Source organism: Acanthochromis polyacanthus, chromosome 14 (genome assembly GCF_021347895.1).
Source record: "Acanthochromis polyacanthus isolate Apoly-LR-REF ecotype Palm Island chromosome 14, KAUST_Apoly_ChrSc, whole genome shotgun sequence".
Taxonomy (NCBI): Eukaryota; Metazoa; Chordata; class Actinopteri; family Pomacentridae; genus Acanthochromis; species Acanthochromis polyacanthus.
Genome location: NC_067126.1, coordinates 19,164,461 through 19,190,778, shown reverse-complemented (window position 1 = coordinate 19,190,778; position 26,318 = coordinate 19,164,461). Strand labels below are relative to the sequence as shown.

Below are 26,318 nucleotides of genomic sequence, written 5' to 3'. Positions count from 1 at the left end.
AAAGGGGTCCACTGTTCATTTTTAACTGCAGCATTAGTCTCCGGATGTGTTCTTTCATACACTCTTTAAACACCTTCCTGTGGGCCTATGACAGCAGTTTCTCATACGTGCCAGATGACCTGCTAAGTAACCACCATAAGTGAAACATTATACGACACCCTTGATGAATGTGAAGCTTTTACTGTGCCCTCACTGGATGCTATTAATTATACTAAAAGCTTAACTATAAGGTATGATGCTTTGGCATGTCTATAGATTATTTATGGTGCTAATGCATTGCAGGGTTGCAGTATGTGCCAACATTGAGTCCAGAGGACAAAAGGTATAGATAAATTGCTGTGCACACATTACTGTTCTGCAGAGCATTTTGTGGGCGTGTAAGAAAGAGTACATCAAGTCTATTTTAATACAGAACATGTATTGATTTTAGGCTATGCTGGATATGCAAACTTTGTGCTGTACTTGAGTATAACATTGAGTAAATTTAAAAGTGTCTCTTGGCTTATATCACAATGTACCTTCCTACCCTTGAATAAATGGCCAATGCCAAGTTCTCTCACTGGTCTATCTCTCTATGAAACAACCAGGGCTTTGGCACAACTTCGATCTGTGTCAATGAGATAATAGCATACGAAAGAAACAAAATACTCTATGTATTTAATCCACACTAATGCAGTAGGTTAAGCTGTGTCTGCAAGGACTCACTCACACACACACACACACACACACACACACACACACACACACGCACAAACCACAGAAGGATTACATCAGCAGAGGAGCATGAGAATTCATGCTGGTGTTTTTTTTTTTTTTTTCATGGACCACTGCCTTACCTTAATCCCAGAAACACACATATGCGGAGTTATTCGACACACCTTCCCAGCCCTTCCTGGTTGCCTTTGTGGCTGAGTGTGTAGCTGTAGTAAAGGTTCTATCATGAGTAGTCTGAAAGGTGGGGTGGGAAGGGGTGTTGACTGGAGCACTGCTTCCCTGGCAGACAGTAACGACGAAAAATGCCTCTGCTGGAATCCAGTCTGGCAAGGGCTCCCTGCCAGTAGATGTACACTATTCCCATACAACCAGGAGTCATGGGTAATGCCACTGATCAGGCAGGACAATGCCTTGTTACACTGTGATAAGCAAGGGAATTTTTAGTGGAATGTGTGGGTTACATATCCTACAAGTAATGCAAAATTTGATGTCACAAATTCTACATCAAAGCCTGGAATTTTTGTTTAATTAATAGCTGTGAATTACGACTTGATCAAACAGGGGTAACCTGACAGCTGAGCGGTTTGGGTTAATACCATATGGGCGTAAATGACCTGAGCAGCGACTCCATGGCTGTATGTCACTTCCCTTCACTCTTTAGCCAGATTCACCATGTCTCTCCACTGCCAGTATCCAAATAAGACATAAATATGTCTGCATTCCCCCTCAACACTCAAGCTTCTTTGAGATTATTGTTTAGTTTCTTCATTTCTAGCAACAGAAGTTTTTCCTCAATGAGAAAGCTCCATAAAAACTCACTGTCCATTGTGTAATAAAGTTAAAACTATCTGGAGAACATAGCACAGCTGTGAGCAGCCTGAAAAGAGACATTTCACTGTAGAGTTGGTGGAGACCAAAACAAAGCCAAAAGGAAGGCATATATTGAACTTCCATTTATAAATTGAACAGATAAAATCCAATACTGTCTAATGTTACCAAATCAATGTTTTAGTGTCGTTTATCTAGCTCATTGCATCTACTTTAAATGGCGATCAATTTATTAATCAGTTAACACAGATTTACAACGGAATCGATTGGAAATTCCATTCGCTTTTTCTTGATGCCATCCCTGCTATAAATGTTTACCACTGTAAGATGGTCTGGGTCCTTCTGGTCCCATTTCATAATCTAATTTTAAGACCACAGTTATTTAGTTTACATTGTGCTCACGTGGTGCATGTTTCTAAAATAAGTTTGTTTAAAAACAGTATACAGTAGGAACACTGCTGGGCTTAAGGGGTCTCTGGGGAGATGACAAAGCTCCCCAGTACCATCTACTATGATTTGCTGTAGACAGGATGCTTGGCAGTAAACTTGAAAGTGATTGGATACATATGCAATGTACAGAGGAGGTGAGCGGGGCAAATTTTGGTGATTTGACTGATTGGTCTCAGCGTTCTTGTACAAGTCCTCACTCTACCTTGAACATCACAGTGGTGACACAAAACCAGCAACAGCCAGACATACCATTTGTATGACAGAGATGCTTCATGGAGCTGCAATACATTAAGCTAGGGTGTCAAACAAATGGACCGTGAGCCAAAACCTACGCCATGATTTTACTGGTCCGGTCCACTTGAGAGCAAATTGGGCTGAATGTGACCCCTGAACGAGAATCAGTGGCACTTCTGCATTAATGTATTTATTAGTATCTTTATATCTGAAGAACTAAACAAAAAGTGGCCACTATCTTACAGATACAATTTTGTTCCAGCAACTCTATATCCTCCTGAAAGAATGTAAATCCACTAAGAATCCAGACACCCACACACAAAGAGCAGAGAGGGAAAATCACAGCTGTCAGTGTACAGTGTGACCTTGCAAATCTGTTTCAGAATATGCTCTATGTTTTCACACTGTGCTTTTATTCTTTTTCTTCCTAATTTGAAGCAAACTGGAGGCAACTGTAACTTGCTGTGCGTGCCAAAAACTCCCAAAGTGCTGTTGGCTTTTCTCATGCCTGGGGCGATGATTTCTCTGCAACAACTTTTGCAAGGTCCTATTGTGAAACACTGCCGCTGAGTTCATGGCTGCAGACACACCAACACTGAAACTGGTGGAATATGGCTGGCAAGCACAGACTCTTTCTCTTTCACATACAAAGAACTTATACATGTTTGATAGACGACATATCACTTTCGACCACAAATGCTCATTTCCTTTTCAAACTGAGCTTTGACCTGGTGGGTCAGGAAAAGAGAAGAGAAGAGAAGAGAAGAGAAGAGAAGAGAAGAGAAGAGAAGAGAAGAGAAGAGAAGAGAAGAGAAGAGAAGAGAAGAGAAGAGAAGAGAAGAGAAGAGAAGAGAAGAGAAGAGAAGAGAAGAGAAGAGAAGAGAAGAGAAGAGAAGAGAAGAGAAGAGAAGAGAAGAGAAGAGGAGTCGTCTCTGTCATTCCAGCTATGACCATGGGCCACCAACCACAAACCATGGTAAGCCAAGGAGACCACACACATTCACAAGCGCGACAGAAACAGCAATGCTTTACAATACATTGCATAAACACATACAATGATCACAATAGTACAACAAACTCATTACATGCGCCTTCATACACACTGCTCTCGTCCATAGCAGCTCCAGTGGACACATACGAGAAGCAGCACAATGCTCTCTGCTGTGCAAACATACAGGCAGTAATATTTGACATCTGGAATCACTCTTTCAGACATACACACTGTTCATCCACAGTGAAGGCAGATGTAAAATCTACTGACGTAAGGCACACAGAACCTCCGCTGGGTCACATGCATGACTGAAAACACACATCTGAGAGAACTTAAAGCTTTCTGTCTCGGTACCAATCAGGCACATCCACAATGCAGAGAGCTGGCTGTGAAGCAGAGCACAGCAATAGGCAGCTTGGGATAGCCAGGAGCTCAAATACCAGACAGCCACACATCCACACTCCTTACCTGAAACACTGCGGTGGCCATCCTGTCTCAGTGTGTGTTGTGTGTGTTTTGTGTCGCTCTCTCTTCACTCTTTGCTTTTCTGTGCTGGGCTGTGTTTCAGTGTTGCATCGTCCTTTTGCCTTCCTCCCCGTGTACAGCAGAGAGGTTTTCTCTGTGCTCCAACCAGATGGCTAAAGCTAAATCCACTCACTGTTACCTTGGTGCAGCGCAGAGCTGGAGGAGTGTACAAGTGTGTGTGTCAGAGAGAGAGAGAGAGAGAGAGAGAGAGAGAGAGAGAGTTGGTGTGTGTGTTTCAGGCTAATAGGTCTGGCTAGTCTCTCCCTCTCTCACTCCTCCTCCAGGAAAATGAGCATAAAGATGTCTAAAGAGTCTTAATGTGAGCGCGAGAGTGGGGAGAAGTGCAGCCAAAGGCAAATCCTAACATCCCACAACTGGAGACGGCGCAGTGCAGCACTCGGCACTGAATAAGCAAGGCAAAGTCTGGCTACGGGCTGGAGCAATTTCCCCTCTCTTTCCCTGCCTGGGTTTTCTCCTCCCTCTTGTTCAGACCATTTTCACCCTCCTCCCAAACGGGGAGACACATGAGTAACGAGAACGGAGGAAAAAATATTGAAGTGAATTTCCCAGGGAGATCAGGGGGGGACGGGACATGAGCACGGGAAACAAAGACACGGCTCTTTTCTTTCACTGTCTTTTTCGCGCTCACAGACGCTCACTCCTTCCTCACGAGCTCATTCTCCATTCTCTGCTTGTTATCAGCTTCTCAAGTTACAGGTTAAATATGAGTCCCCCACCACCACCACTGCCACCCTTTCCCTCTCGCTCTGACACACACACACACACACACACACACACACAGTTACTCTACAGCTGCCACGAGAGAGAAAGTACCATGAATGAATCCATTGACTTCAAGGCAGATTCAACTGTGTCAGCAGCAGTGAAGCGCTACATACTTATCAGTCACCGGCACTGTGCGATTTTCAGCTCTAAACACCACCAAATTAAGTCATTTTGGGTAAAACACTGTCTGAATGTGGCAGAAGAATGAGGTATTTTTAAACTGCAGTGTTAATTACAATAGTGTAAGCCATTTAATATTGCTGATTGATAATTGGCGCTTTAATTCCTACGGGAATATATGAATAAATGAAGGAACATATCTCTATTATAGTTTACCTGGCATGTACACTACTGTTAAAAAGTTTGGGGTCACCCAGACATCACTCTGGTGTTCTGTAATTATTTCCAATCTGATTCTGGTCAGTTGATAACAAGCACTACTTGAACTTATACTCAGTCATCAGATTACTTTCAGTAAAAGAAAAAGTTTGGAAACAGAGTTTAAGAAATTTTGAAAAATTCGAAAGAGATTTGGTTCACGTGACACATCTGAGTTGTTATTCTCTTGCCGGTAACTGTTCCTTGGTCACTGTCCAGCACATCAGTCAGCAGCAGCAGCAGCATGGATACGTTTTCTTCCCGGCAGATCTAAAAACTTTATTTCTCTCCCTCTACTAAATACTAGAATATCCAATGATGTGGTACGTGGTTCAAAATGGTGGATGATAATGTAATATGAGCTATTAGTATACAACCCCATCACAACTACTGCAGTTGTGCTGGATTCATGCTTCTCCAAAGATACACAAAAAATGAGTAACTGGAGGCTACAGAAAGTCACAGAGAAGCCAACCAATCGAAGGTAATACAGACACAAACACGTTATATGTCAATATAAAATAAACTCCTTAACCATATTCAAGCTACCTTCATGTGCGTGAAGCACAATTAAGTTGAATTTCAGTACTACTGTTGCTCTGTTGGACAACTATCAGTTATCAGTGCAGCAACATCCCCAACGTTTAGCAGGGTAGCTTTGGAAATTAACCTTATGGAACCTAGGTAATTGGGAAATGCTGCTACTTTTACCTTTAAATTCCTTTTTTTGGCCAAAAGTCCATGATGAAGTCACAGAGACCGATGTCAGCAACTTTGGTTTACTGTCCTCTGTCATGCTTAAGCAAGAAAACACTGTTCAGAGTTCCAAAAAGACGTAATCTGGCAATAACAGATCGTAAATGTGGAAGATATCCTTGATATTTCAAAGACTTAGACTACTAAAATAACAAATTATCTTTCGATAGACTTTGCATTAGTGAAGGACATCTTAATATCCAGGCTGAACCGGTAGAATGATTGAAGGACTCAACAGCTGTTTCATACACATGTATGAACAAGTATTAAAACACACTTTAGAATGTTGAACCTGTATAGATCAGGTAAATGGCACTACCACTAGGTGTTACTGAGGTGTTTACGCTATTCGCTTCAGGCTGTTGCTACTGGTAATGAGCTGTAAAGCTGAATTCAAACAGCAAAACCAAAACTTTTTGCTGAAAGACTCTACAGAGCTCCACACAGCTACAAACAGCTAGCCTAGCCATGCTAGATCCCATGTTTCTGAAGGGTCTAGGGAAGCTCGACAGGGAGGGAGGCGGGCTAAAAGGATGTCTATCAAATCCCTCTGCAGCAATTGGGTAGGTATACAACCAATCAGCGCAACGAATAGGCTGACGTGGTTCCGAGAGCACCGGCGGATTGTGGCTAAGTCCCATTAGCTTCCCAACCAGCGGAGCCGCGGAGCCAACTGGTATATTAAGGATTTACCATATCCCGTCGGCATAAGTCCAAATACGTCTTTCTTCTCAATGAAACACTTAAGTGCCATCCTTTGTTTATCTTTCAAGTTGAATTTTAGCTTCAAATCTTTAAGGGCTGTGGCCAAAGCCGAGTCGAAAGATAACTGTTTATTGTGCGCCGGTTGTTTCTGTCAGAATCGTCACGCCTCTGTCGTCACTTCGTTACGCCCGCCTTCTGACTCTACACTTCATGGTGATTGGTCCGGCCAGTTTTAGGAGAATCCAGCCTCGAGCCTTATGGAGGGTAACTAGACCCTCCCTGGCAGAGAATTAAATTCGTTGCTGTGGGTTGTCTAGCGCGGCTAGGCTAACAAACAGCAGCAGCATCAGAAGATCATCCTTAGTGGGCTTTAAACTACAAGGGACTCCATTCAGATTATTAAATATAGCAACTTTAACCACTGAATACCTGACTTTCATCTCTGATAGCAGCAGCTCTCACAGACTTACAGTAAGTGTGGCTTTTTAATTGGCTTCCACAACCTCCCTGGCTATTATCCAGTAGCAGACATTACCAAAGAATGTTTGGTACAAATTTGTAGCACAATAAGGCTTATGTCTCAACATGGAAAGAATGGCCACCGTCTTTGATGTAGCTCAGAAGTAATTACATGGAAGGTCGATCTAAAAGCAACACCTTTAGCTGAAGTCGTGTTCACCAGATGTCGGCTCAGTAAGCGTTATTTAATTCGCTATTAATGACAAGGGCCAGGAAGGAAGGGAGGGCTGCCAGAGAGGCGACATGTGGTTTATGGTAACAAAACAACATGCTTGTTTATGTGAGAGACACCTTCATTGTAGGGACCAGGCTGATGTGTAGGAGGTGGGAAATCCCTGCTCTTTACCGTCTGTGTTTATCTATGTGGCTATGAGTTACCGTACTGCAAGCTGTGTGTTTCAACACTCACTCCAGTGCTATTATGCAAACTGACAGTTAACATCGCTGTATGTAAGAAAATTGTAAAGCGTGGGAAAAGTTATCTGTCTGTGTTTGAGGCTAATATGTTTCTCTAAGTCTGGTCTATTTCCTGTGTCTTGGCTTTTATTACCTTCAAGATCCTGTGACCGCTGTCTGTGATCATACCAGCACTGCCAGAAACAACTATCAGACAGCCATGCCACAATTTTTCTTAATCTCAGCGGTCATTTTCTAGCATGTAACTTAGACCGCTCAGTCTGTCTTTGAGTCTGACACAAATGCACTCGTCAATGGGCTGGTCTGTTCTTTAGTTTGATATATCAAACTGAGTGATAAGAAAAAGAGAATGGACGGAGAGATCAATAGTCCTTCGCAAGTCTGGCTCAGGAGAAAGAAAGAGATGAGGACTGATGGGGAAAATGGAGAACTGAGAAAAGTGACAAACCAGCAGAGTAGTTAAACTGAAAGATGAGTGAATAAGATAGAAAGGGAGGAACATAAAGAGAGGGTGAGCAGTCTGGGTGAGGTCCGGTTTCACGAGTCTGACTCAGGCTTTCCCAAGAAACGGCTGAGTTTAGGAGATCTCTGTCCCCCAGCGCCCAGTGGAACATTTCACCAACGCCCATGCAGCGTACAGAACAGATTTAACATAGATTTTTCTCCTGGATGGTCATGATTAGGCAGCGGGAGCTCAGACACAGTGGAGGCAGGCATGGGATGGAAAAGCTGTCACTTTGAATTGAAGGACATGCTGGAGATACATGGGTGGGGAACTTGGGTAATAAAAAAAAACAGCATCCAGACTACTTCAGCAGCAGGAGGAGTCCTCCAGCCAGGCTCTACAGCCACAGCTGTTGTAGCGGTCACAGACACCTAAGGACACCGGAAAAGACTGCTCCTAGGTAAAGACTCAGTGAAATTAAATCACATTAAATTCATGCAACTGTATGCTAAACAAAGTGATTCCCTCACGAAGTTCCTCCGTAAGTCTCCTTCATGCACTTGGCTCATTGTTGACATTCTTTCCAACAACACTTGATTACTCCATCATGTTAAAGCCTGGGCGTTCCTGTTTGTTTTCTCTGCTGTATCTACGCACATGTCGCTACCATGCACTTACTAAATACTAAAGACATGGCAATAAGCCACCACTCCTTGTGTAAGCCGTTAACTCATGCACCGGAGAGAGATGACAGATGACTGTTTTTGGTCTTCATGAAGCTCACAGATCAGTGTAAGTATGTTTTGATTTTCGCAGTCCAGTTCTCAGGCTTGAGCAGCAACAGGTTCTTTTGTTTAAAGAGTCAAAGTTAAAGCTGCACAGCTAAATACTATGATGAATGATGGATAAATGACAAAATAGACTGTACTCGACTCTGCTGAGCATTTTTAACAGTTTTCAGTTCACTGATTTGGTTTTACCCTCCACAGTTTTAATGCTTTGGCTCATTCATCACCACTGCAGTGAACCCAGGATATGGAGTCTTCAAATGTCGGCATGTGAAAACCAGGCACATGCACACAGAACAGTATCCATGAGGCGAAAATCATCCTTGCAAGATAGCATGAGGCCGTGAACAACACAAACTGTCCCCATGCCCTCACAACTGCTCCATAAGATACATTTTAAAACTTTGGAGGTGGCAATAGTGGCCATTTTGGCTCTTGAATGATGTTGTTGATGTCAACCCCTTCACAATATCAATAAGCACTAATATTTATTGCAAGTCGTTTCGTCGTTTTGCCACCTTACCTTGCAGGAGGTAGCTTTGTGACACTGTCCAGCTGTGAGGACCCACAATGATCCACCATCTTGGATAAACAGTAACAGAAAACTCCTGATTTGGATGCATCGAATCATTCATCAGGTATGATCAGCGCACATCCCTCCCATACATACACAACCGTTCAAAAATGAGGGGTCACCCAGACATTTTCATGTTTTCCATGAAAATTAAGATAAGATAAGATAAGATAAGATAGACTTTATTAATGTCACAAAGGAGAAATTTAACATTACAGGGCTCTTAGAAACAAAAACAAAAAACAGGAGTGCAAAAGTCACGAAAGTGCAAGAACAAGATAATAAATATTGCACATAATAACAACTACACAGTAGTGTCATACAGTCTGATGGCAGTGGGGATGAAGGACCTGCGGTAGCGTTCCTTCTTGCACTGAGGGTGTCTGAGTCTTGTGCTAAAGGAGCTGCTCAGCTCCACTACAGTCCGGTACAGTGGGTGGGAGCTGTTGTCCATGATGGATGAGAGCTTGGTCAACATCCTCCTCTCACCCACATCCATCACAGAGTCCAGTGGGCAGCCCAGGACAGAGCTGGCCCTCTTGGTCAGCTTGTTCAGTCTCTTCATGTCCCGCTCTGTGCTGCCCGGGGCCCAGCAGACGACAGCATAGAGGAAAGCAGAGGCTACCACAGTGTCGTAGAAAGTCCTTAGTAGAGGTCTGCACACTCCGAAGGACCTCAGCCTCCTCAGAAGGTGGAGGCGACTCTGGCCCTTCTTGTACAGAGCATCGGTGTTGTGGGACCAGTCCAGTTTATTGTTGAGGTGAACACCCAGGTACTTGAAACTGTCCACTGTTTCAATGTCCTGCCCCTGGATGTTCACTGGTGGATGTGGGAGTGTCCTTCTCCTGAAGTCGACCACCATCTCCTTCGTCTTACTGGTGTTGAGGCACAGATAGTTGCGCTCACACCAGTCCACAAAGTCCATGATGACCGACCGATACTCCAGCTCGTTCCCCTCAGACACACGGCCCACAATGGCGGAGTCATCAGAGAACTTCTGGAGATGGCAGCTGTCCGTGTTGTAGGTGAAGTCCGAGGTGTAGATGGTGAAGAGGAAGGGCGAGAGGACGGTGCCCTGGGGTGCCCCCGTGCTGCAGACTACCACCTCTGACTCACAGCCGCGCAGCCGCACGTACTGTGGACGGTCAGTGAGGTAGTCAGTGGTCCAGGCAGCGAGATGTCCATCAACTCCCACGTCCACCAGCTTCCCCCGCAGCAGCGCCGGCCTGATGGTGTTGAAGGCGCTGGAGAAGTCAAAGAACATGACTCTCACAGCGCTGCCGGCGCTCTCCAGGTGAGTGAGCGCTCGCTGCAGCAGGTAGATGACAGCGTCTTCTACCCCCATGTTGGGCCTGTAGGCAAACTGCAGCGGGTCCAGGTCGGAGCTCACCACTGAGCGGAGGTAGTGGAGGAGGAGCCTCTCCATGGTCTTCATGAGGTGGGAGGTGAGGGCGACAGGTCTGTAGTGGGCCAGTTCCTTGGCGTGAGCTGTTTTAGGGACTGGGACCACACAGGAGGTTTTCCACAGGACGGGGACCCGCTCCAGGCTGAGGCTCAGGTTGTAGAGGTGGCAGAGGACCTCACAGAGCTGGTCCGCGCAGGTCCTCAGCAGCCTGGGGCTGATGCCGTCTGGTCCAGCAGATTTCCTCTGCTTCAGTCGCCTCAGCTCTCTCCTCACCTGGTCCGGTGTGAAGGAGAGGGGGGAGTGAGGTGGGCTGCAGGGGGTGGGAGTAGTTCGTGTGGGTGAGTTGGGGGCCGGTGAAGGTGTCGCAGGAAGGGGAGGGTCTGCTAGGCTGGGGATGTGTGAAGAGGGGGGAGCAGGAAAGGGGGCAGAGGGGGTGGGGGGAGAGTCAAATCTGTTAAAGTAACAGTTCAGCTCATCCGCCCTTCGCTGGTCCCCATCAGCTGTCCCTCTGGCACTCTGTCCATGTCCAGAAATGTTCTTAAGTCCTCTCCACACGTCCCGCGCGTTGTTCTGAACCAGCTTCTCCTCCAGCCTCTTCCCATAGTCCTTCTTGGCCCTTCTGATCCGCCACTGGAGCTCACGCTGCACTCTCTTCTGCTCCTCTCTGTCCCCTGAGATGAAAGCCCGTTTCTTCTGGTTCAGGAGGGCTTTGAGCTCAGGGGTGACCCAGGGGTGGTTGTTGGAGAAGCACCGTACCGTCCGAGTTGGCACAGTGCTGTCCACGCAGAAGTTGATGTAATCTGTGATGCAATGCGTGAGGCCATCGATGTCATCTCCATGAGGACTGTAGAGCACGCTCCAGTCAGTGGTCTAGAAACAGTCTCTGAGTCTCTCACTGGCCTCATCTAAAAATTCACACTTTTATTTATGTGCTAACATAATTGCACAAAAGTTTCTAATTTCTCCTGCTAGTGGCTGCTGCCTGTGGCGGCCCACCGTTTCGTCAAGGGGCGGCGGGTTCTTGGTGTGGTGGAGCTGTCGGGGATTACGGGAGCGAACTCTCCGCTGGCCGTCTCTTTTCCTCTTGGGTTTGCTCCCAAGAGGCGGCTCAGTCCCTCGGTGACAGCTTGTTGGAGCTCCCTCAGTTCTTCCTCCATCTGCAGTCGGGCGAGCGCCATCCCACTTCTGACACCAATGTAGCACTGAGCGCGTCCTCTCCCAGAGAGGGGAGGGGGAGTGGGCGCGGACAGATGCGTTAATTTGCATACCTGGAAGCAGGCCCAGAAACAGCTTGTTCTGAGGAGGGCTGGTGAGAGTGAATTTTTCGACCGCTGAAACTCCGAACAAAGGATGATTTTGGGGCGAACAAACTTAAATACTATGTTTTTGGGCTTCTGAGACCTATATGACGTGACAGAAAAATAGCATAATATGGGACCTTTAATAGCTGCAGTAATAAATTAGCAGTACCCGTGTGAGTAAACAAAGAAGCGGAAACATAGGCCATTGCTCCCATCTCCGAAGTTTCAAAAGTCAATGAGTGTTGAGCAGTTGCTAGGGGTGGGGCGAGTATTCATCACAGTCGCTTGCTTGAGAGACTCCATTTGTGTATGAGGAGCAGAAATGCTCCCGTGTGAGTTTGGTTTTCCATTTGCAAATACTGTTCTCTGTGCTTGTATCACATTTATGTGCCTGGTCTTTCTTTGCATAGATTTTGGGATAAGTTCAACACCACACCAGGAGACTTGGCTGCTGAAGAGCCTTGAGCCATTTAAGTAAGGGGTGATAAAAATACCTTAAACTCCCACCTGTCAGTTAGATCTGAGGAGGCCTCTTCAATGACAGGTACAACATCTCCAAGAGTCCAGTTGCCTTCTAATGAAGCACTAAGGATCACTGTGACCGGGATGACTTAGAATCTACACAGTTTTTTTTAACCTCTTTGCAACTCAAAGTTATTATTAAATTATTAGTAATGTCAATGTTGTGTTTACAGCCTCTTCTGCTGCCAACAAGTGATTACATAAATCAGTACAGCTTTAATTGTTTTGGGTTCTCCAGCAACTGCATGACTTGCAGCAGTTAAATGCATTGGATTAGATTTCATTACAAATATTCAGACTCAGAGAAGCATCGTCAACATCATGATATGTTACTAATTGAAACTTGAAATTAAACTACAGCTAGAACATCACTCCTCATTGCAAAAGAGCCTTCAAATTATGGGCCATATGATTTATGTCGTGATTGTGTTGTTGTTGTGTTCTTGCAAACGTTTCTCTCATAAGGAAGAGGGCAGTGTAGTGAGCATGTGTTCTATCCTGTGACTGCTAATTCAATTAGCCTCAGAGCTGCTGGCTGGCTCTGCATTTGATCAGACGAGGAGCTGCTTCATGTACATGCAGATAACATGGCAAATGCACACGGCAGGATTCTGATTTTGATCGCATCCCATCTGTTTTATGTTTTCCCTCAAGATCTTCCACTCATCTGTCATAGCAAATGACTTTGATACAGCTTCTTGTATTGTTTCCTTAACAGAGGTTCACCCCCTCCACTGCTTTCTTCCTACTCTAACTCCCATTTTTCACTCTCTGCAGGACCTCCACCGCATGGAAAAGGAAGGAAGCTGTTAATGTTGTCACTGGGGTTCAATACAATGCCAACAACTTTGAAAGGTCACTTCGCTTTGAGTTATGTAATGGTTCTGAGTTAAAGAACGATGAGTTTTCCTGATGGCAAAGCTGTAGCACTCAAAAGTCTTTCTGAATATTATAAAGGTTTGCTGGTGTTCAGCAGCAGTGGCACAGCTTCCAATTAGCGCCTCTGTGATAAATCAGCCATGTAGCAAAGTGTGCTATCTACAGCAAGTCACTGGAACAGAAGTCAAGGTTAATCATGCCAAATGATCCTGACAGCTGCTGAAGAAGAAAAAGGCTATATGAGACAGAATGGAGTTTGAAAACCCCCAAAACTTCTTGGGTCAGTTCTGTGTACTCATCGCCATCTCATGGAGGAGACAGTCCTCACCTCTATCAAATGCAATAATACAGTTGGACTACAAGAAACATGTGAGACATGCCACCTAATTTTTTATTACAAGTCTATTTTTTCCTCTCCTAGCATAGTGAAGCCAGAGAGAGCTGTTTAAATCCTACAAATCCTACAACAAAGGACTACGGGAAATCGATAGTCCCCTGGCGGGGTCGGCGGCCGCCGATCTTGGTCGCCTGGGGCTCGGCCCTGCTGGGCGCTGGAGGTCCTGGCCGGGTTCTCCCTCTGCCCCCTTCTGGGCCGGTCCGTGGTCGTCCTCGTGGTTTGGTGGCTCGGATCTCTGCTCTGGGATTGCTGCCGGCTCGCCTGGGTCTTGTGGGCTCTCGGGCCCGCTTCTGGCCTTCACGGAGGTCAGAGGTCATAGTTGCATGATCACAGTCACAATTGCACCGTACTCTGCATGTGAACATAGCAACCATGTTGTCTTGGGGGGTGTTAAGTTTGTCCTGGTGCCAAAATATCAAAAGACATGTTTCCTCAGTTTGTGTGTTTCACATAGATGATTTGAATAATTACTAGCTGTGTTTCGTAACAAAACCCGTAGGATGCGTTCCGGTGTGTCTTTGTTAAGGTGTACTAGCTTGTTATCTGTTGTGTCGGTTTCAATTGAAAGATAATTGTATTCTTGCACTTTTCCTTTTCTCTTCACTATCCCCTCTTGTTGTTGTTTTTTTTCTCCTTTTCTCGTTTCTTTCTTCCTGCCTTTCCCCTGTCAGGTCCGGCAAATTAATGTATATTTAACTAATCAACAAGTATTCAATCTAAATAAATTACTGTACAGTATCAAGGGGAGTCTTATACTTACGAACTCCCCTTGGAAAAGCAAACTTGTACGGCACAATGCAGCAGCCAGATCCTCATTCTGCCTGCTCTGTTGCCGGACAGGACACACACACAAAAAAAAAAAAAAAAATCAAACCTACTTGCATAAAAGATGAACGTAGCAGCCGTGATGTCACCTATTGGTTTGGTGGTGGATCTGACAGAGAACTTAATACAGTAGCAACTTGTAAATCAGAAGGTAAATCCTCTCTAAATCAAATCCTGCCTTATTCAGTGACTTGCTGCAACAAAACCATACAGAAAGCTAAAGAGCTCTTTAACATAAACAGTGACAAAGTAAAAGAAAAATGCAACAACCATGATTGGTTGTTTATGATTATATCCACGTGCAGCTATAGCGACAGCTGGGAGATGTTAGAATGAGGCTGTGCATTTACACAGACCTGTATGTACATAGAAACCTCTGTGTTGCTTACAAAAGAGCCTCACCATGCTGTGCTGAAGGAGACTTGAAACAAGCAAATAAGACTATAAACTCATTAGGAAAATGCTTACTGAGGTAACAGATCAAGTTAGAAGTAGGGTCATTTTCTCAGACGTACAATCTGACTTTGCCTGGAAAATCCAGACGGACTTTATTTATGTATTAATATAAATACAAATAAAGGCAGTCTGGCATTGTGATGATAGGAGACGATTTCAAAAAGGAGGGGCTAACGAATGCAATCAGCGTAACACGGATGTGACGCACAAACAAATCGACCTTGAAGTCCATGTAGTCCAAACAACAATGGCATGCAGCCAAGAAAGCGTCGCGGTGAATGATTACTGCCGTTTTGTCACAAAAATCTGCGAATACATGGGGTACTCTCAAGTACAACACTTATTTTTGAAAAGGCTACGCAACGAAAGACTCCTTCCGAATGATTAGCGGTGTTAGGAATAACTTTAAATCGGAGCCAAACCAAGTCGGTGCGTATGTATAAAAGTTGCTTAAATTTACTCACATGTTTGGAACGGGATTTTCCTCTGTACAAACAATGGCAAGAAGCCGAAAATAACGAGCCATCCACGGCCTCCTCATCATCGGAAACGTCAAGTGAAAAGAGGCAATGACTAACGCCATCCAAAACGCCAAGAGACCACAAAAAGATTCGCTTTGGCCCCCCTCCTCCTCCTCTGGCATCATCTTCGAGGCGCTGAAGATGACGCAGCATTAACTCCCGTCTCCCGTGCTATGATTAGTCGTACCAAACTTTCCCAGGAGGGAAACGCGATTCAATTCGCCCAATGCCAAACTGATTCTCCTGTATCTCCTAACATGGAGATAGGAGATTACATGGAGATTCAGTTTGGATTTTCCAAGCTAAATCTGACTAGTTATCTGCCAGAGGAGTCACCCCCTACTGGCAGACAAAGACAACATCCATCTTTTAAACACAGTCTATGCGCCGAACTTAGGTATAGTGCCACTGTGAGCTAAATGCTAATGCCAGCATTCTAACATGCTCACACTGGCATACTGATGGTCAGTATAATATTTGTAATGTTCATGATGTTATTTTAGTGTGTTAGAAGTCCTGCTAGAAGTAGAACGACAGCACCTGGAAATGCCATCATAACTTATCGACTATTGCAGGTCCTTACTCTCAGGCCTCTGCAGATGATCCAGAATGCAGCCGCACATCTAGTTTAAAACCAGTAAGAACATCACATGTCACCCCGCTGTCCAGATCGCTTCACTGGCTTCCAGTTGCTGCCCACATAAAATTCAAAATTCTGACATTCGCATACAAAACTGCAATGAAAACGACTCCCTCCTACCTGGACTCTCTCATTCAGGTCTACACTGCTTCCCACTCTCTACGCTTTGCCAACAAAAGGTACCTGATTAAACCACTACAACAGGGCCGGCCAATAGCTAGACTCTTCTCCTTTGTGGTTGCCTGGTGGTGGAACGAATTATCAAACTCTGTTCTGTCTGCAGAGTCTCTCTCAGTCTTTAAAGAAAGACTAATCACCCAGCTCTTCCCTGAACACCTTTGCACTTAACAGGCTGCAAATATAAATAATTCCAATTACGTCTGCACTGCCTGTAGACATCAAGGTCCTATCGTCACACTTGAAATCGTTTTATGATTCTAATCTAGGTTGTTTTCTCCTGACTAGATCCTTGCTTGTGTTGTATTTACTCTCAGATGTGCTTTGGATAAAAGCGTCTGCTCAGTGAAATTGCAGAAATGTAGAACTCTTCTTCAGTGAATTCAAAAACATCAGGTGAATGTCTGACTGCTGCCACTTTGGCTTTAACTCAAGGTTTAAGTCACCTGCCTTTGTGCATGAAGGTAGCAGAGGTTCAAAGATCAATCGATTCAATGTCAAAATCGAAATTTGAAAGAATTCAATCAGCAAATCGCAAAGGTTGCAATTTAGGACATACACCATACCACGTGTCTGATCCAGGATTTACACTGTCATGTATATCGCCTTACAAATTCATGTTGTCCTCTATGTGTGACAGCCATGCTTCCCTGTCAGGCTGCTGCATACAGATTATTAATGCTGCTCCTGAGCCTTAAGTGATTAAGGTCAAGGTCGGGAGGACCGGAGTCTATCCCAGCTAACTCTGGGTGAAGGGAGCGGACACCCTGGACAGGTCACAAGTCTATCACCGACCTATAGGGCTGGCCCGAATAGTGGTTTCTGGCCTCCGAATATTCGGGCCCTATTAAAGACGAATATCTGGATATTCGTTCCGCCCCGTAACGGCCGACCGGGGGTGGTGCGGGGCGGCGGAGACGGCCCGAATATTCGGATCCATTCGTGTGGTTCGTGCTGCGGCACGGCAGCGGCGGCGGACACGGAGACGGCCCGAACAGTCGGATCCGTTCGTCTGGTCTCCCGGGTCCACATTTTGCCCTCGTTTAGTCTTTAGTTAAACTGAAGAATTCCCAAAAACCGGTCTTCAGCATCTTGTCTTGTGTTTATGCAACGAAGTGAAGCGTGGCTTCAGAGTCGGCAGCCACCTGCCCATTTGGGTGGTGTTTACAAACACGAATGGAGGAGCCGAAATGAGCCGAAGAACACGGCGGGATGAGCCGAAATGGGCCGAAGGCGCAGGGAAGAGACGAGCAATATTTTCGTCTGGTGGGAGGAGGGGGTGATCACATCGACATAGGTGTATATGTTATAGACATATGTGTATATGTTTATGTGATCACAGGACGAGATGAGCCGATGTGGGCCGAAGGCGGAGGGAAGACAGTAACGCTGTATATTTTTTCCGCCCGGTGACGTCCGACGGCGGGAGGGAGGGGAAGGGAGGGGGGGGGGGGGGGAATATTTGGATACCAAAATTAATATCCGGATAGCGCCGTAGTGAACGGATATTCGGATATTCGGGTCCAGCCCTACGACCTACACATAGAGAAACAATCACACTCACATTCACGCCTACAGGCAATTTAGAATTATATTATTGGCAAGATTTTGGACTGTGGGAGGAAGCTGGAGAACCTGGAGAAAACCCATGCAGGAAGAGCATGTTAACTCCATGCAGAAAGATCCTGGGAAGGCCGGGATGCGAACCAGGAATCTTCTAGCTGCAACTCAAAAGTGCTAGCCACCAAGCCACTGTGCAGCCGTAATAAATACATGTCAAAAGCAGTTATCTAATTTAATACAGTTAGGTTCTCATCCTCTTATTAGGATACTGAGCTGTTAATATTTTGATGGTGTCTTGTGAAAATGATCCATTCCATGTTTCAGTGAATACTGAACCAGAGCTGAAAAACTATATCACAAATCACATTTAATCTACAATACTAGTCAGAATTAATGCAGATATTTTGCCAAAATTGTTCAGCTAAAGCAAGCAGTGACCAGACAGCTCCTTCAACCTTCCACAGTTTTAAATCCAGATATTGTTCAGCAAGGTGAGGAGAAGACCAGCTGCAAGCCTGGCAATCACTCCCAAAAATGCAACTCACATATGTGGATACAGGTGTTTGGATGTGTCAAAGGCTTGGAGGCAATAAATAACATAAGAAAGATGATGTGTCTTATTCTTAACGACACCAAAGACTTAATATCTCCAGGTGATCTCTGAGAAATGTTAAAAATGTCAGGAAACAGTAGCCACTGACATGCACTCAGTGCCAGAATGACTTTTAAACTCAGAGATATGTAGTTTCATGCAAAAACTTCTGGAAAGGAACCTTTATGTAAGAGACCTAATCCTGCAATTCAACTAAATACTTTGATTGTGGTTTATTATAATTTCCCTTGATTTGTCTTCTGCAGTGTCTCAGCAGCATGCTTCATGCTTGACAAGCGTGAAAAAAGAATTAAGTGTTCGTAAAAATGTTACCACATTCAACAACACAAAAGGAGCAATTTGCAGCTTTTCACTTAGCAAACATGATGAGCCAAACGAGGACATATCCATCAGCAGGCTGCAAGCAACAAGTCTAACTGAAACATGGTGTGCTCAGTGAAAGGAACTAAAAGGGTCACAAACAACAAATCTGAAATAAAAGCACACAGTGGAAGTGAGCCAGCACAAAGAAACATGAGTTGTCTCCACATTTTCAAAACACGCATTCTGAGAATTTCAGGAGCTGGGAATAATGAAAACAAGTGCTTCATCATTCCGGAGCAAGGACCAAAAAACTAGCGGAGTGAGAGAGTGTGCATGTTCTCCCACTTTGCTTTCTCAGACCTCTTTCCTCATTAACGGTGGAACATGGTGGTTTCCGTTTCAAAACATGCTTGACAGGCAACGAAGGATCACTGAAACCCAATAGGTTCTACTCAGCACCTCAGCTTATTGCTGATTTAAAGCGTTACCGACCCACCGTAGTTCTGAATGGAACTGCACAGTATTGCCGGATGAAAAGGATCGGTTCAGGAAAGGCAAATGCAAAGAATCAAAAGTCTAGCTTTGACATTGTAAGCAACATCAAGAAAAAATAAATCTAAATTTGTTATTTTAAAGCCTAGTAATACTCATTATTTTCTGTTGTTGTTGTCAGTAAGTCCCATGAAAAACTAAAACCCACAAAGAATTGATTCACATAAGTGTCACATCAATCAGCCACAGTTATACTGTGTTTAAACTGCAGATTAGTTCAGTTCTACATTTCCACCTTGCTACTCTAAAAGATAAATCCATGCTAAACGTGTATTAATCCACAACTGAAAATAGTCCCGAAGAAATGCATTTAATATAGTTTGAACAACATTTTCTAAAAATTATTGTACTCGGCTGTTTAAAGAGACTAAAACATAGATTTTGAAATTGTGATGGGATTTCATGATAATAAAAATAACACCAGTTTTATCCTAAAGCCTGAGGTTTATTACTCCATCAGGAAATGCGGTAGAGTTAAGTGATGATCGGCGTACAACTGTCTGTCTCTCTGTTAGCAACATCACTCAAAAACAGACAAGCAGATTTGGATGAAATTTTCAGGGAAGGTCAGAAATGATACAAGGACAAAGTGATTAGAATTTCGAGGACTTATTCGTCGGAAATGATAGAGGGAACAATTGATTAAATTGTGGGGTTGTTTCCAAGTTCCATCAATTTCTGTCGTCTGCTAAATATTTAGGTCACGTGATTCCATATCTGCACATAGCGTCCACTTGCACAAGGTCATTTTGTTTGTGGGTACACGCATATGAAATGGCCACATTCTATGTTGCCATGATTTCTGATCATCAATAAGTAATAAACAAATGCTACCCAAAAAAATGCTGCATTTCAAAAAAAAAAAAAAAAAAAAAACTGCATTCCTAACAATACCATATGGGGGAATGAACATCTTTGTTCATTATCATCGTTTTATCATTATCATTACTATCATTATTACCTTTTTCCATATTGTGGGCAATCCTTCAATAATCTTTCAGCTTATATTCATTTAAGTGATCTGAGATTTCTGTTCCTCCTCTTGGTTCAATTTTCAGGCTTTAGCAAATCAATCAATCAATCAATCAATCAATCAATCAATCAACCCAAACAAGGAGTAAAAACTAAACTTAAGTTTGAGAATAATGGTCACAGGACATAAACCCCAGCCTCCTGGGTGATGGTCCAGTTGCTGACTTATGCCTCCTTCCTCCACTCCTACTTTATGTGGATATTATGTCTCTTTTGCACTGGAAGGCTGCATGGCAGGTCAGACAGAGAAGGGAGATGTTCAATTGTGTCTGCGTTGTGGACATTTTATTTTCTACTGAACCAACTACCATTAAAGAAGTTCTTTTATATTTGTGTCATAATATATATGAGTTATAGCTGATTTGTTGTTTTTCCAGTACAAAGAGATTTTGCTTTGCAGCATAAAAAAAGAGTGTGTCCCTACTATTCTTCTATAATTACCACTGCAATCTATATTTACTAAATTATTGCATGGTGGGAGCTGCTACTGTGGAATACAAGCTACGCCTTCAGAGTGAAATTAGCGTGAGTAGCCCATGAGCTCTTAAGCAGTCTGAGGTTTTACCTTTCCTTAATGCTTTCACAGCAGGATAGAGGGAAAGTTCCAGACATCCTGCCTCTCTACTTTTTGGTCAGGGAGTTCAGTTTGAGTAAAAAAGGGAAGACAAGTGAACAAAAGAAAATTGAAGGGGATAGGTAGTGAATTGTGAGTAGAACAATACAAGAATCTGGATAACGTCACTTTGAAATCCATCTTGCTCATACCTCCAGACTGATCTAGTATTCTGTTTCTGGCTCCTTCCTGTCATCACCCAGAAGTGAAATTTTACTAACAAGATTTAACACATTTTTCACATCCAGTTGTGAGCAAACAGGCATCAGGACACAATTTGTGACCATTTGTTTGCAGTTGCCAGGTTAAACATGAGCCACATATTAGTCTTATTTTATCTCCAGACAGAGATTTATAACAGTAGAGTGTACTTGCTAGAACTGTCCCAGCTTAAGGTTATTATCAAGGCTTTAGATTCCCAGCATGTAAGATCATATATGACTGACAGTAAATAGAGGAGAGCTTCAGCTGGTTTTCAAAATAAGTCATAAAAATGTACCCAGTGGTCTTGCAGGCCTGACTGAGGGCCGATAGAAATCATACTTGACCCCGTAGCAGTCACTCCCTTGTTTTTCATCTCAGGCTTGTTAGCAAATTGCTTCCTGTCAAAGCTATGGCATTTTCAGCTGAAATGTTTAGAAAAGGAAATGCTGCTGTGATTTTTGGAGATGGAAAGTTGCAGATTTGTAAATATAGAAACTGGCAGTTTGTTCTGGGCCTCTGAAACGACTCCACCCACAAATGTGACCTCTGGCTTCCTGAAATTCAAATGTTATCACCAACTATGTACTGTTCCCTTTCATTCATCACACTTTGTTCTTCAATGCAACAACATAAAAACTGAAGTAAGCTGTTGTGAGAACAAAGGAAAAAGAAGAAGCATTCATCATTAATAACACCTATCCAGAAAAATCTTAGTGGGGATCTCATACATAAATAAATTTGACTACTACAAATTTGAGAAAGTTGTTCTTGGTGGGGGGAGGAACAGGTCGCCTGTAAACAACCCATGGTTTTATAACTGGTCCAATCTAATGCAGACTGCTTGGTCTAACTTATTTATTGTGCAACCATAACAAAGGAGTCGTTGGTGTGGCTGCATTTTGTTCAAACAGATGGCCAAAAAATTTTGTGTAAACTTTACAAAGAGCAGTTTGTATATCACAGTATCAACAACCAACATGGATTATTGTCTAAAAACAGCAGGCTAATTCTCCTGTGTTATTACTCTGCCAAGTAACGTGGTGGAGGTATGTTACGATCGGCATACAGTTGTCTCTCTGTTGGTCTGTTAGTCTGTGTGCAACATTACTCAAAAACAGAATTACACATGTGGATTAAATTTTCAGGGAAGGTCAGAAATGACAAAAGCACCAACTGATTAGATTTTGGCAGTGATGCAGCTTATAGTCTGGATCCACGGATTTGTTAAAGATTTCTGTATCATTGGGAGATAGCGACATGGTGTCACTGTAACTATGACAACAAATGAATGCTCCATCAGCTGCCTGCTAACGATCACATGATTGCAATCCTACTACAAATTCACTGCGAACTTATCGGGATTTATCCGTCGGAAATCTTACAACTGAGCAGCCTTAGCAGAGCACTGCTTTCTCTGAGTGCTTTTCTTGTATTTCTCTTGTGTTTTTCTGATGGATTTACCATTTGATATAGTTATTTTTTCCCAGAAATCCTGAAAAAAAAAAAGGGCAGGTGACCAGGGGTCTGCTTCCAGTCTGTCATTTCATCGTTTCAGTAGAAATTACTCAATATGCTGTAAACACTAGCTTTTTATGTTTTATTACATTTCAATAAGTCAAGTAATGTTAGCAAGTGGAATACAGTCCAGATAAACTGGACAACATGTATGTTTTTTTATCCTCCACGACCAAACTCTTGTTTGAAGAGTAGGTATTGTTTAAATTTGGTGACTTCCATCTTGATAGCTGCTACAGTTTGGTCTCATTTAACAGCACCAGCTTAAATCCAAGATTAAATTAGAACCACACAATGAACCTCATGCAAGAAAATTTTCAATAAGAAAATTTCTTATGCTAATTGTCTCTCTCTCTCTTTTTTTTTTTTTTTTTTTAAAAATCGGAGAATGCTCCAAGTCAGATTCACCAAACTCTCTTCACTATATTTTGCCCCCTTCATGTCTGGTAACAAGCCGAACAAACTTTTAGGAACACTTTTAAATGTAATGCAGTCCAATACACCACCAACACTCAACATATTCTCAGTTATAAATATAAAATAGAATTTAGCACCTTTTTTTCCCAACATCAACAAAAACTGAGCAGATGGAAGCTTCATAAAAGTAGAATTTATGGTTGTAATGTTGTATTGTATTGCATTAGTTTTCACAAGTATACCAAAAAAAAGTGGCCTGTGAGTGTATCTGACTGCAGTTTATTGGAAAAACCTGTTTTTTGGTTCTTTTGGTAAATTAAGTCATTGAACTTCTCAATCATATTGGCATTCTCAGGGATAAAAAATACAATATTGCAATGCAAGAAGAAATGAGCGGGTGGCAGTTGAGCTTATCAGTTCAGTCATTTTGCATGATAACTTTCCACTGGGGGCCTGTCCCAGATGGCTGGCCAAAGCCCCCACCTCGTCTTTAGTGTGGCCTGTCTGCCCTGCACCTCTGGCATTTCCTGCGAGTAAAACGGGGAATGGGCAAAGCTGGCAACAAACACCCATTTTAATAATGGATACCAGATGAAGGGTGTGTATGTAGGTGTGCACATGCGGTCTATACTTGTGTGTGCAAATCCTGTAGTAAACCCTTTGTCACAGCTGTATCTCGACACAAATACACAACTTTCTCTTTCTAATAATACTGTAGGAACTTCAGCTTCACCATTTCCCCTCCCACTTTCTTGTACGTGCTCCTTGCCTTTCCACAACAAGATGAATCAAGCAACGACTCCATCCAGAGGTCTTTTATTTTTAGACATGGGGCAATCTCCAAGACGCAAGAGTTCATCCAATGTAAACACATTCTGGTACAAAGAGCACTTGTTTAGACATTCTTAACATTTTTGTAGAGCATAAACTCACCAAACTCTACCTAACTCAACATCTGCATGTGTATGCGCACATATTCTAAAGACTCCACCTAAAACGTTATATTTCCTCCAGATAAGCTCGCATGCATTTTAAAGGGAAAGTTCAGATTTTAAAGAGCCACTCATGTCTTTTCACATGTAAAGCAACACACATCTGATGCATAAATGCATTATTTTTTTGGCCTTTTTTTAGAAGAGGACAGTGGAGAGAGAGACAGGAAATGTGGGAAGAAGAACATGCAGCAAATGGCCGTAGGTCGGACTCGAATCCATCAAGTTGCGTCGGGGACTATAAGCCCTGTTTATGGGTCACCCACTCAACCAGTTGAGCTATCGGGCATCCACATAAATGCATTATATGCAAGTATTTTTTTCCCCTTCCCTTTTCAATCTTTAAGGTGGAACTTTTGAAAATAGTTATGACTCTTACCTTGACTTCACATTTCTTGTGGCAAGCTATGCGGCACACTAGAGGGAAAAGACAAAAACAGAAAATGAAATTAACTTCACAGTTCATAAAAATCTTCGCAGCATCATGGAGAAATCCAGACTACGTGGTGTAGGAATAAGCATGACATTGAGGAGTTGTCAAGGAGGCATGAAAAAGCAAAAAGTTCATTCAAATCCCACAGTTTGTTCTGCGGTCAAAGTCAAATATCATCTGCTGTTCGAAGGCCTGCCCAGTGTCAGCTTTGAGCTCTCGAGACTCTGGCTCCCTATCAAAGGCTTAATTCATTACTGTGAAGGACAAAACACTGTAAGTGATCCAACGTCCACGTGATTGGTTTAATTAACTTATGAACAGTGGAGCACCTGTGCAAACTAATTGTAAAATCAACTGTGGCATGTGGTGGTCTTTCTTTTGAAACATCTTGGATGAATGAAAATTTACACTATCAAACAAAGTTCTGTAGGTTCACAAATGTTCAAGAGATGCTTATCAAGATAGACCTCAAGCGCACATGATAAACAAACCATTGTGTCATCTTAAATTTAGCACACAATGTTTCTCCCAGACTAAACAACTTCCAGTGCGATGAATAATTAAAGATATTTTGCTATTATCTGTCACACACATATACAATGGGTCACCTCCAACTTCTCGTTCCTATTCTGACCATTTCTCTTGAGGCCTAGAGTCAGAATACTACAAGGCAATAAGGAATGAAATAACCAAAATTTTCAAAACAGATAGATTTTCTAACATACAATTTTACTGACTTTTGGATATATTCCATCTCCAAAATAACATAGGGCCCCATTTTAAAACATTTTAACCTTTATTCCCCCTCTTCTTTCTACATTTTGTTTTACAAGACCAATGTAATCATGAATTGTGTTTATATGCATGGCGATATGAGGCTTATCTCAGTTTTGATCATGTTCGAGTCATGGTATTCACACGCACCACAGAGAAATGGGGTTATTCATATACTCAAATACATGATAAATGTTACTACTACATGTTAGTGCTGTGTGAGTGTGCATAGTTTAATGGAATTTAAAGTCAGACCCACCCCTTGCTTGTCACGTCCAGTTTCAGTGGACCGAGATTGGGAATTCCACATTTCAAAATTGAGGCTTAGAAGTGGCAGTCCATTGGGTTAGATCAGTCATTTACAAACAGTCTATACTCTAGACTCATTTCTACTACAGGGGCTAATGTCTCGGGTCTTTGGAAGGCGACAAAGTTATGCTAGGTTTCTGGGAAATCTAATCAAACATGAATAAAGAAGTCATGTAGCAGCAGAATTTAGACATGTATTTTGCAGCTTCCCTTCTTTCCCTCTCTGTGGACTCCCATTGGGTCCACAATAAGGGTCAATAGGGGAGAGCACCTGGACCAGCGGCTCGTAAATTGTCAGATCCTCTCAAAGGACAGAGAACCAAAACACCGCTCAGTGTGCTGAGGCATAGGTTTTCCAAATAAAGGAAAGGGCTGTATGCTTTTACTGGAATGTTCTGCACCTTATGTAATGACTCATTCTGTCTCAAGCCACATTTTTCAAAGCAACTGTAATATCTATTGTGATTAGTTGTTAAGTCATTGATATGAATTTGGAAGGTGGCCAGTCCTGACAGTGTGTGATAGTGGAGATCATGTTTGTGTTACAGTGTGGAATGTCAGCAGCTCAGTGTTTGTCTGAACCTTATTCTTCCTGCAATATTCCTTGTTCATGATTTACAGTGTGCTTCTTAAACACAATCTTCTCTTTGATGTGTGTAAATTAATCATATAGCACAGTCCTCAAACCACATTTGGCATATATTGTGTATTGCAAAAAAATCTGTCATCTCAGTTCAGTGAAGACTAAAGTCTAAGTTAAATCAA

General features: G+C 43.1%; 1 protein-coding gene across 16 annotated transcripts in view; it reads right to left on the bottom strand.

The window, feature by feature from the left end:
- tns1b (tensin 1b) overlaps positions 1–26,318 on the bottom strand; it is a 213,304-nt gene that overhangs the window by 108,283 nt on the left and 78,703 nt on the right. For 14 of the 16 annotated variants that reach the window (XM_051958597.1, XM_051958608.1, XM_051958602.1 and 11 more), the window contains exon 3: positions 24,417–24,454. In XM_051958597.1, coding sequence (XP_051814557.1) covers positions 24,417–24,454 — 38 coding nt within the window. Of the gene's footprint in view, positions 1–3,685; positions 4,175–24,416; positions 24,455–26,318 lie in introns of those variants that run through there. The other 2 variants (XM_051958610.1, XM_051958612.1) reach the window with 1 other exon arrangement.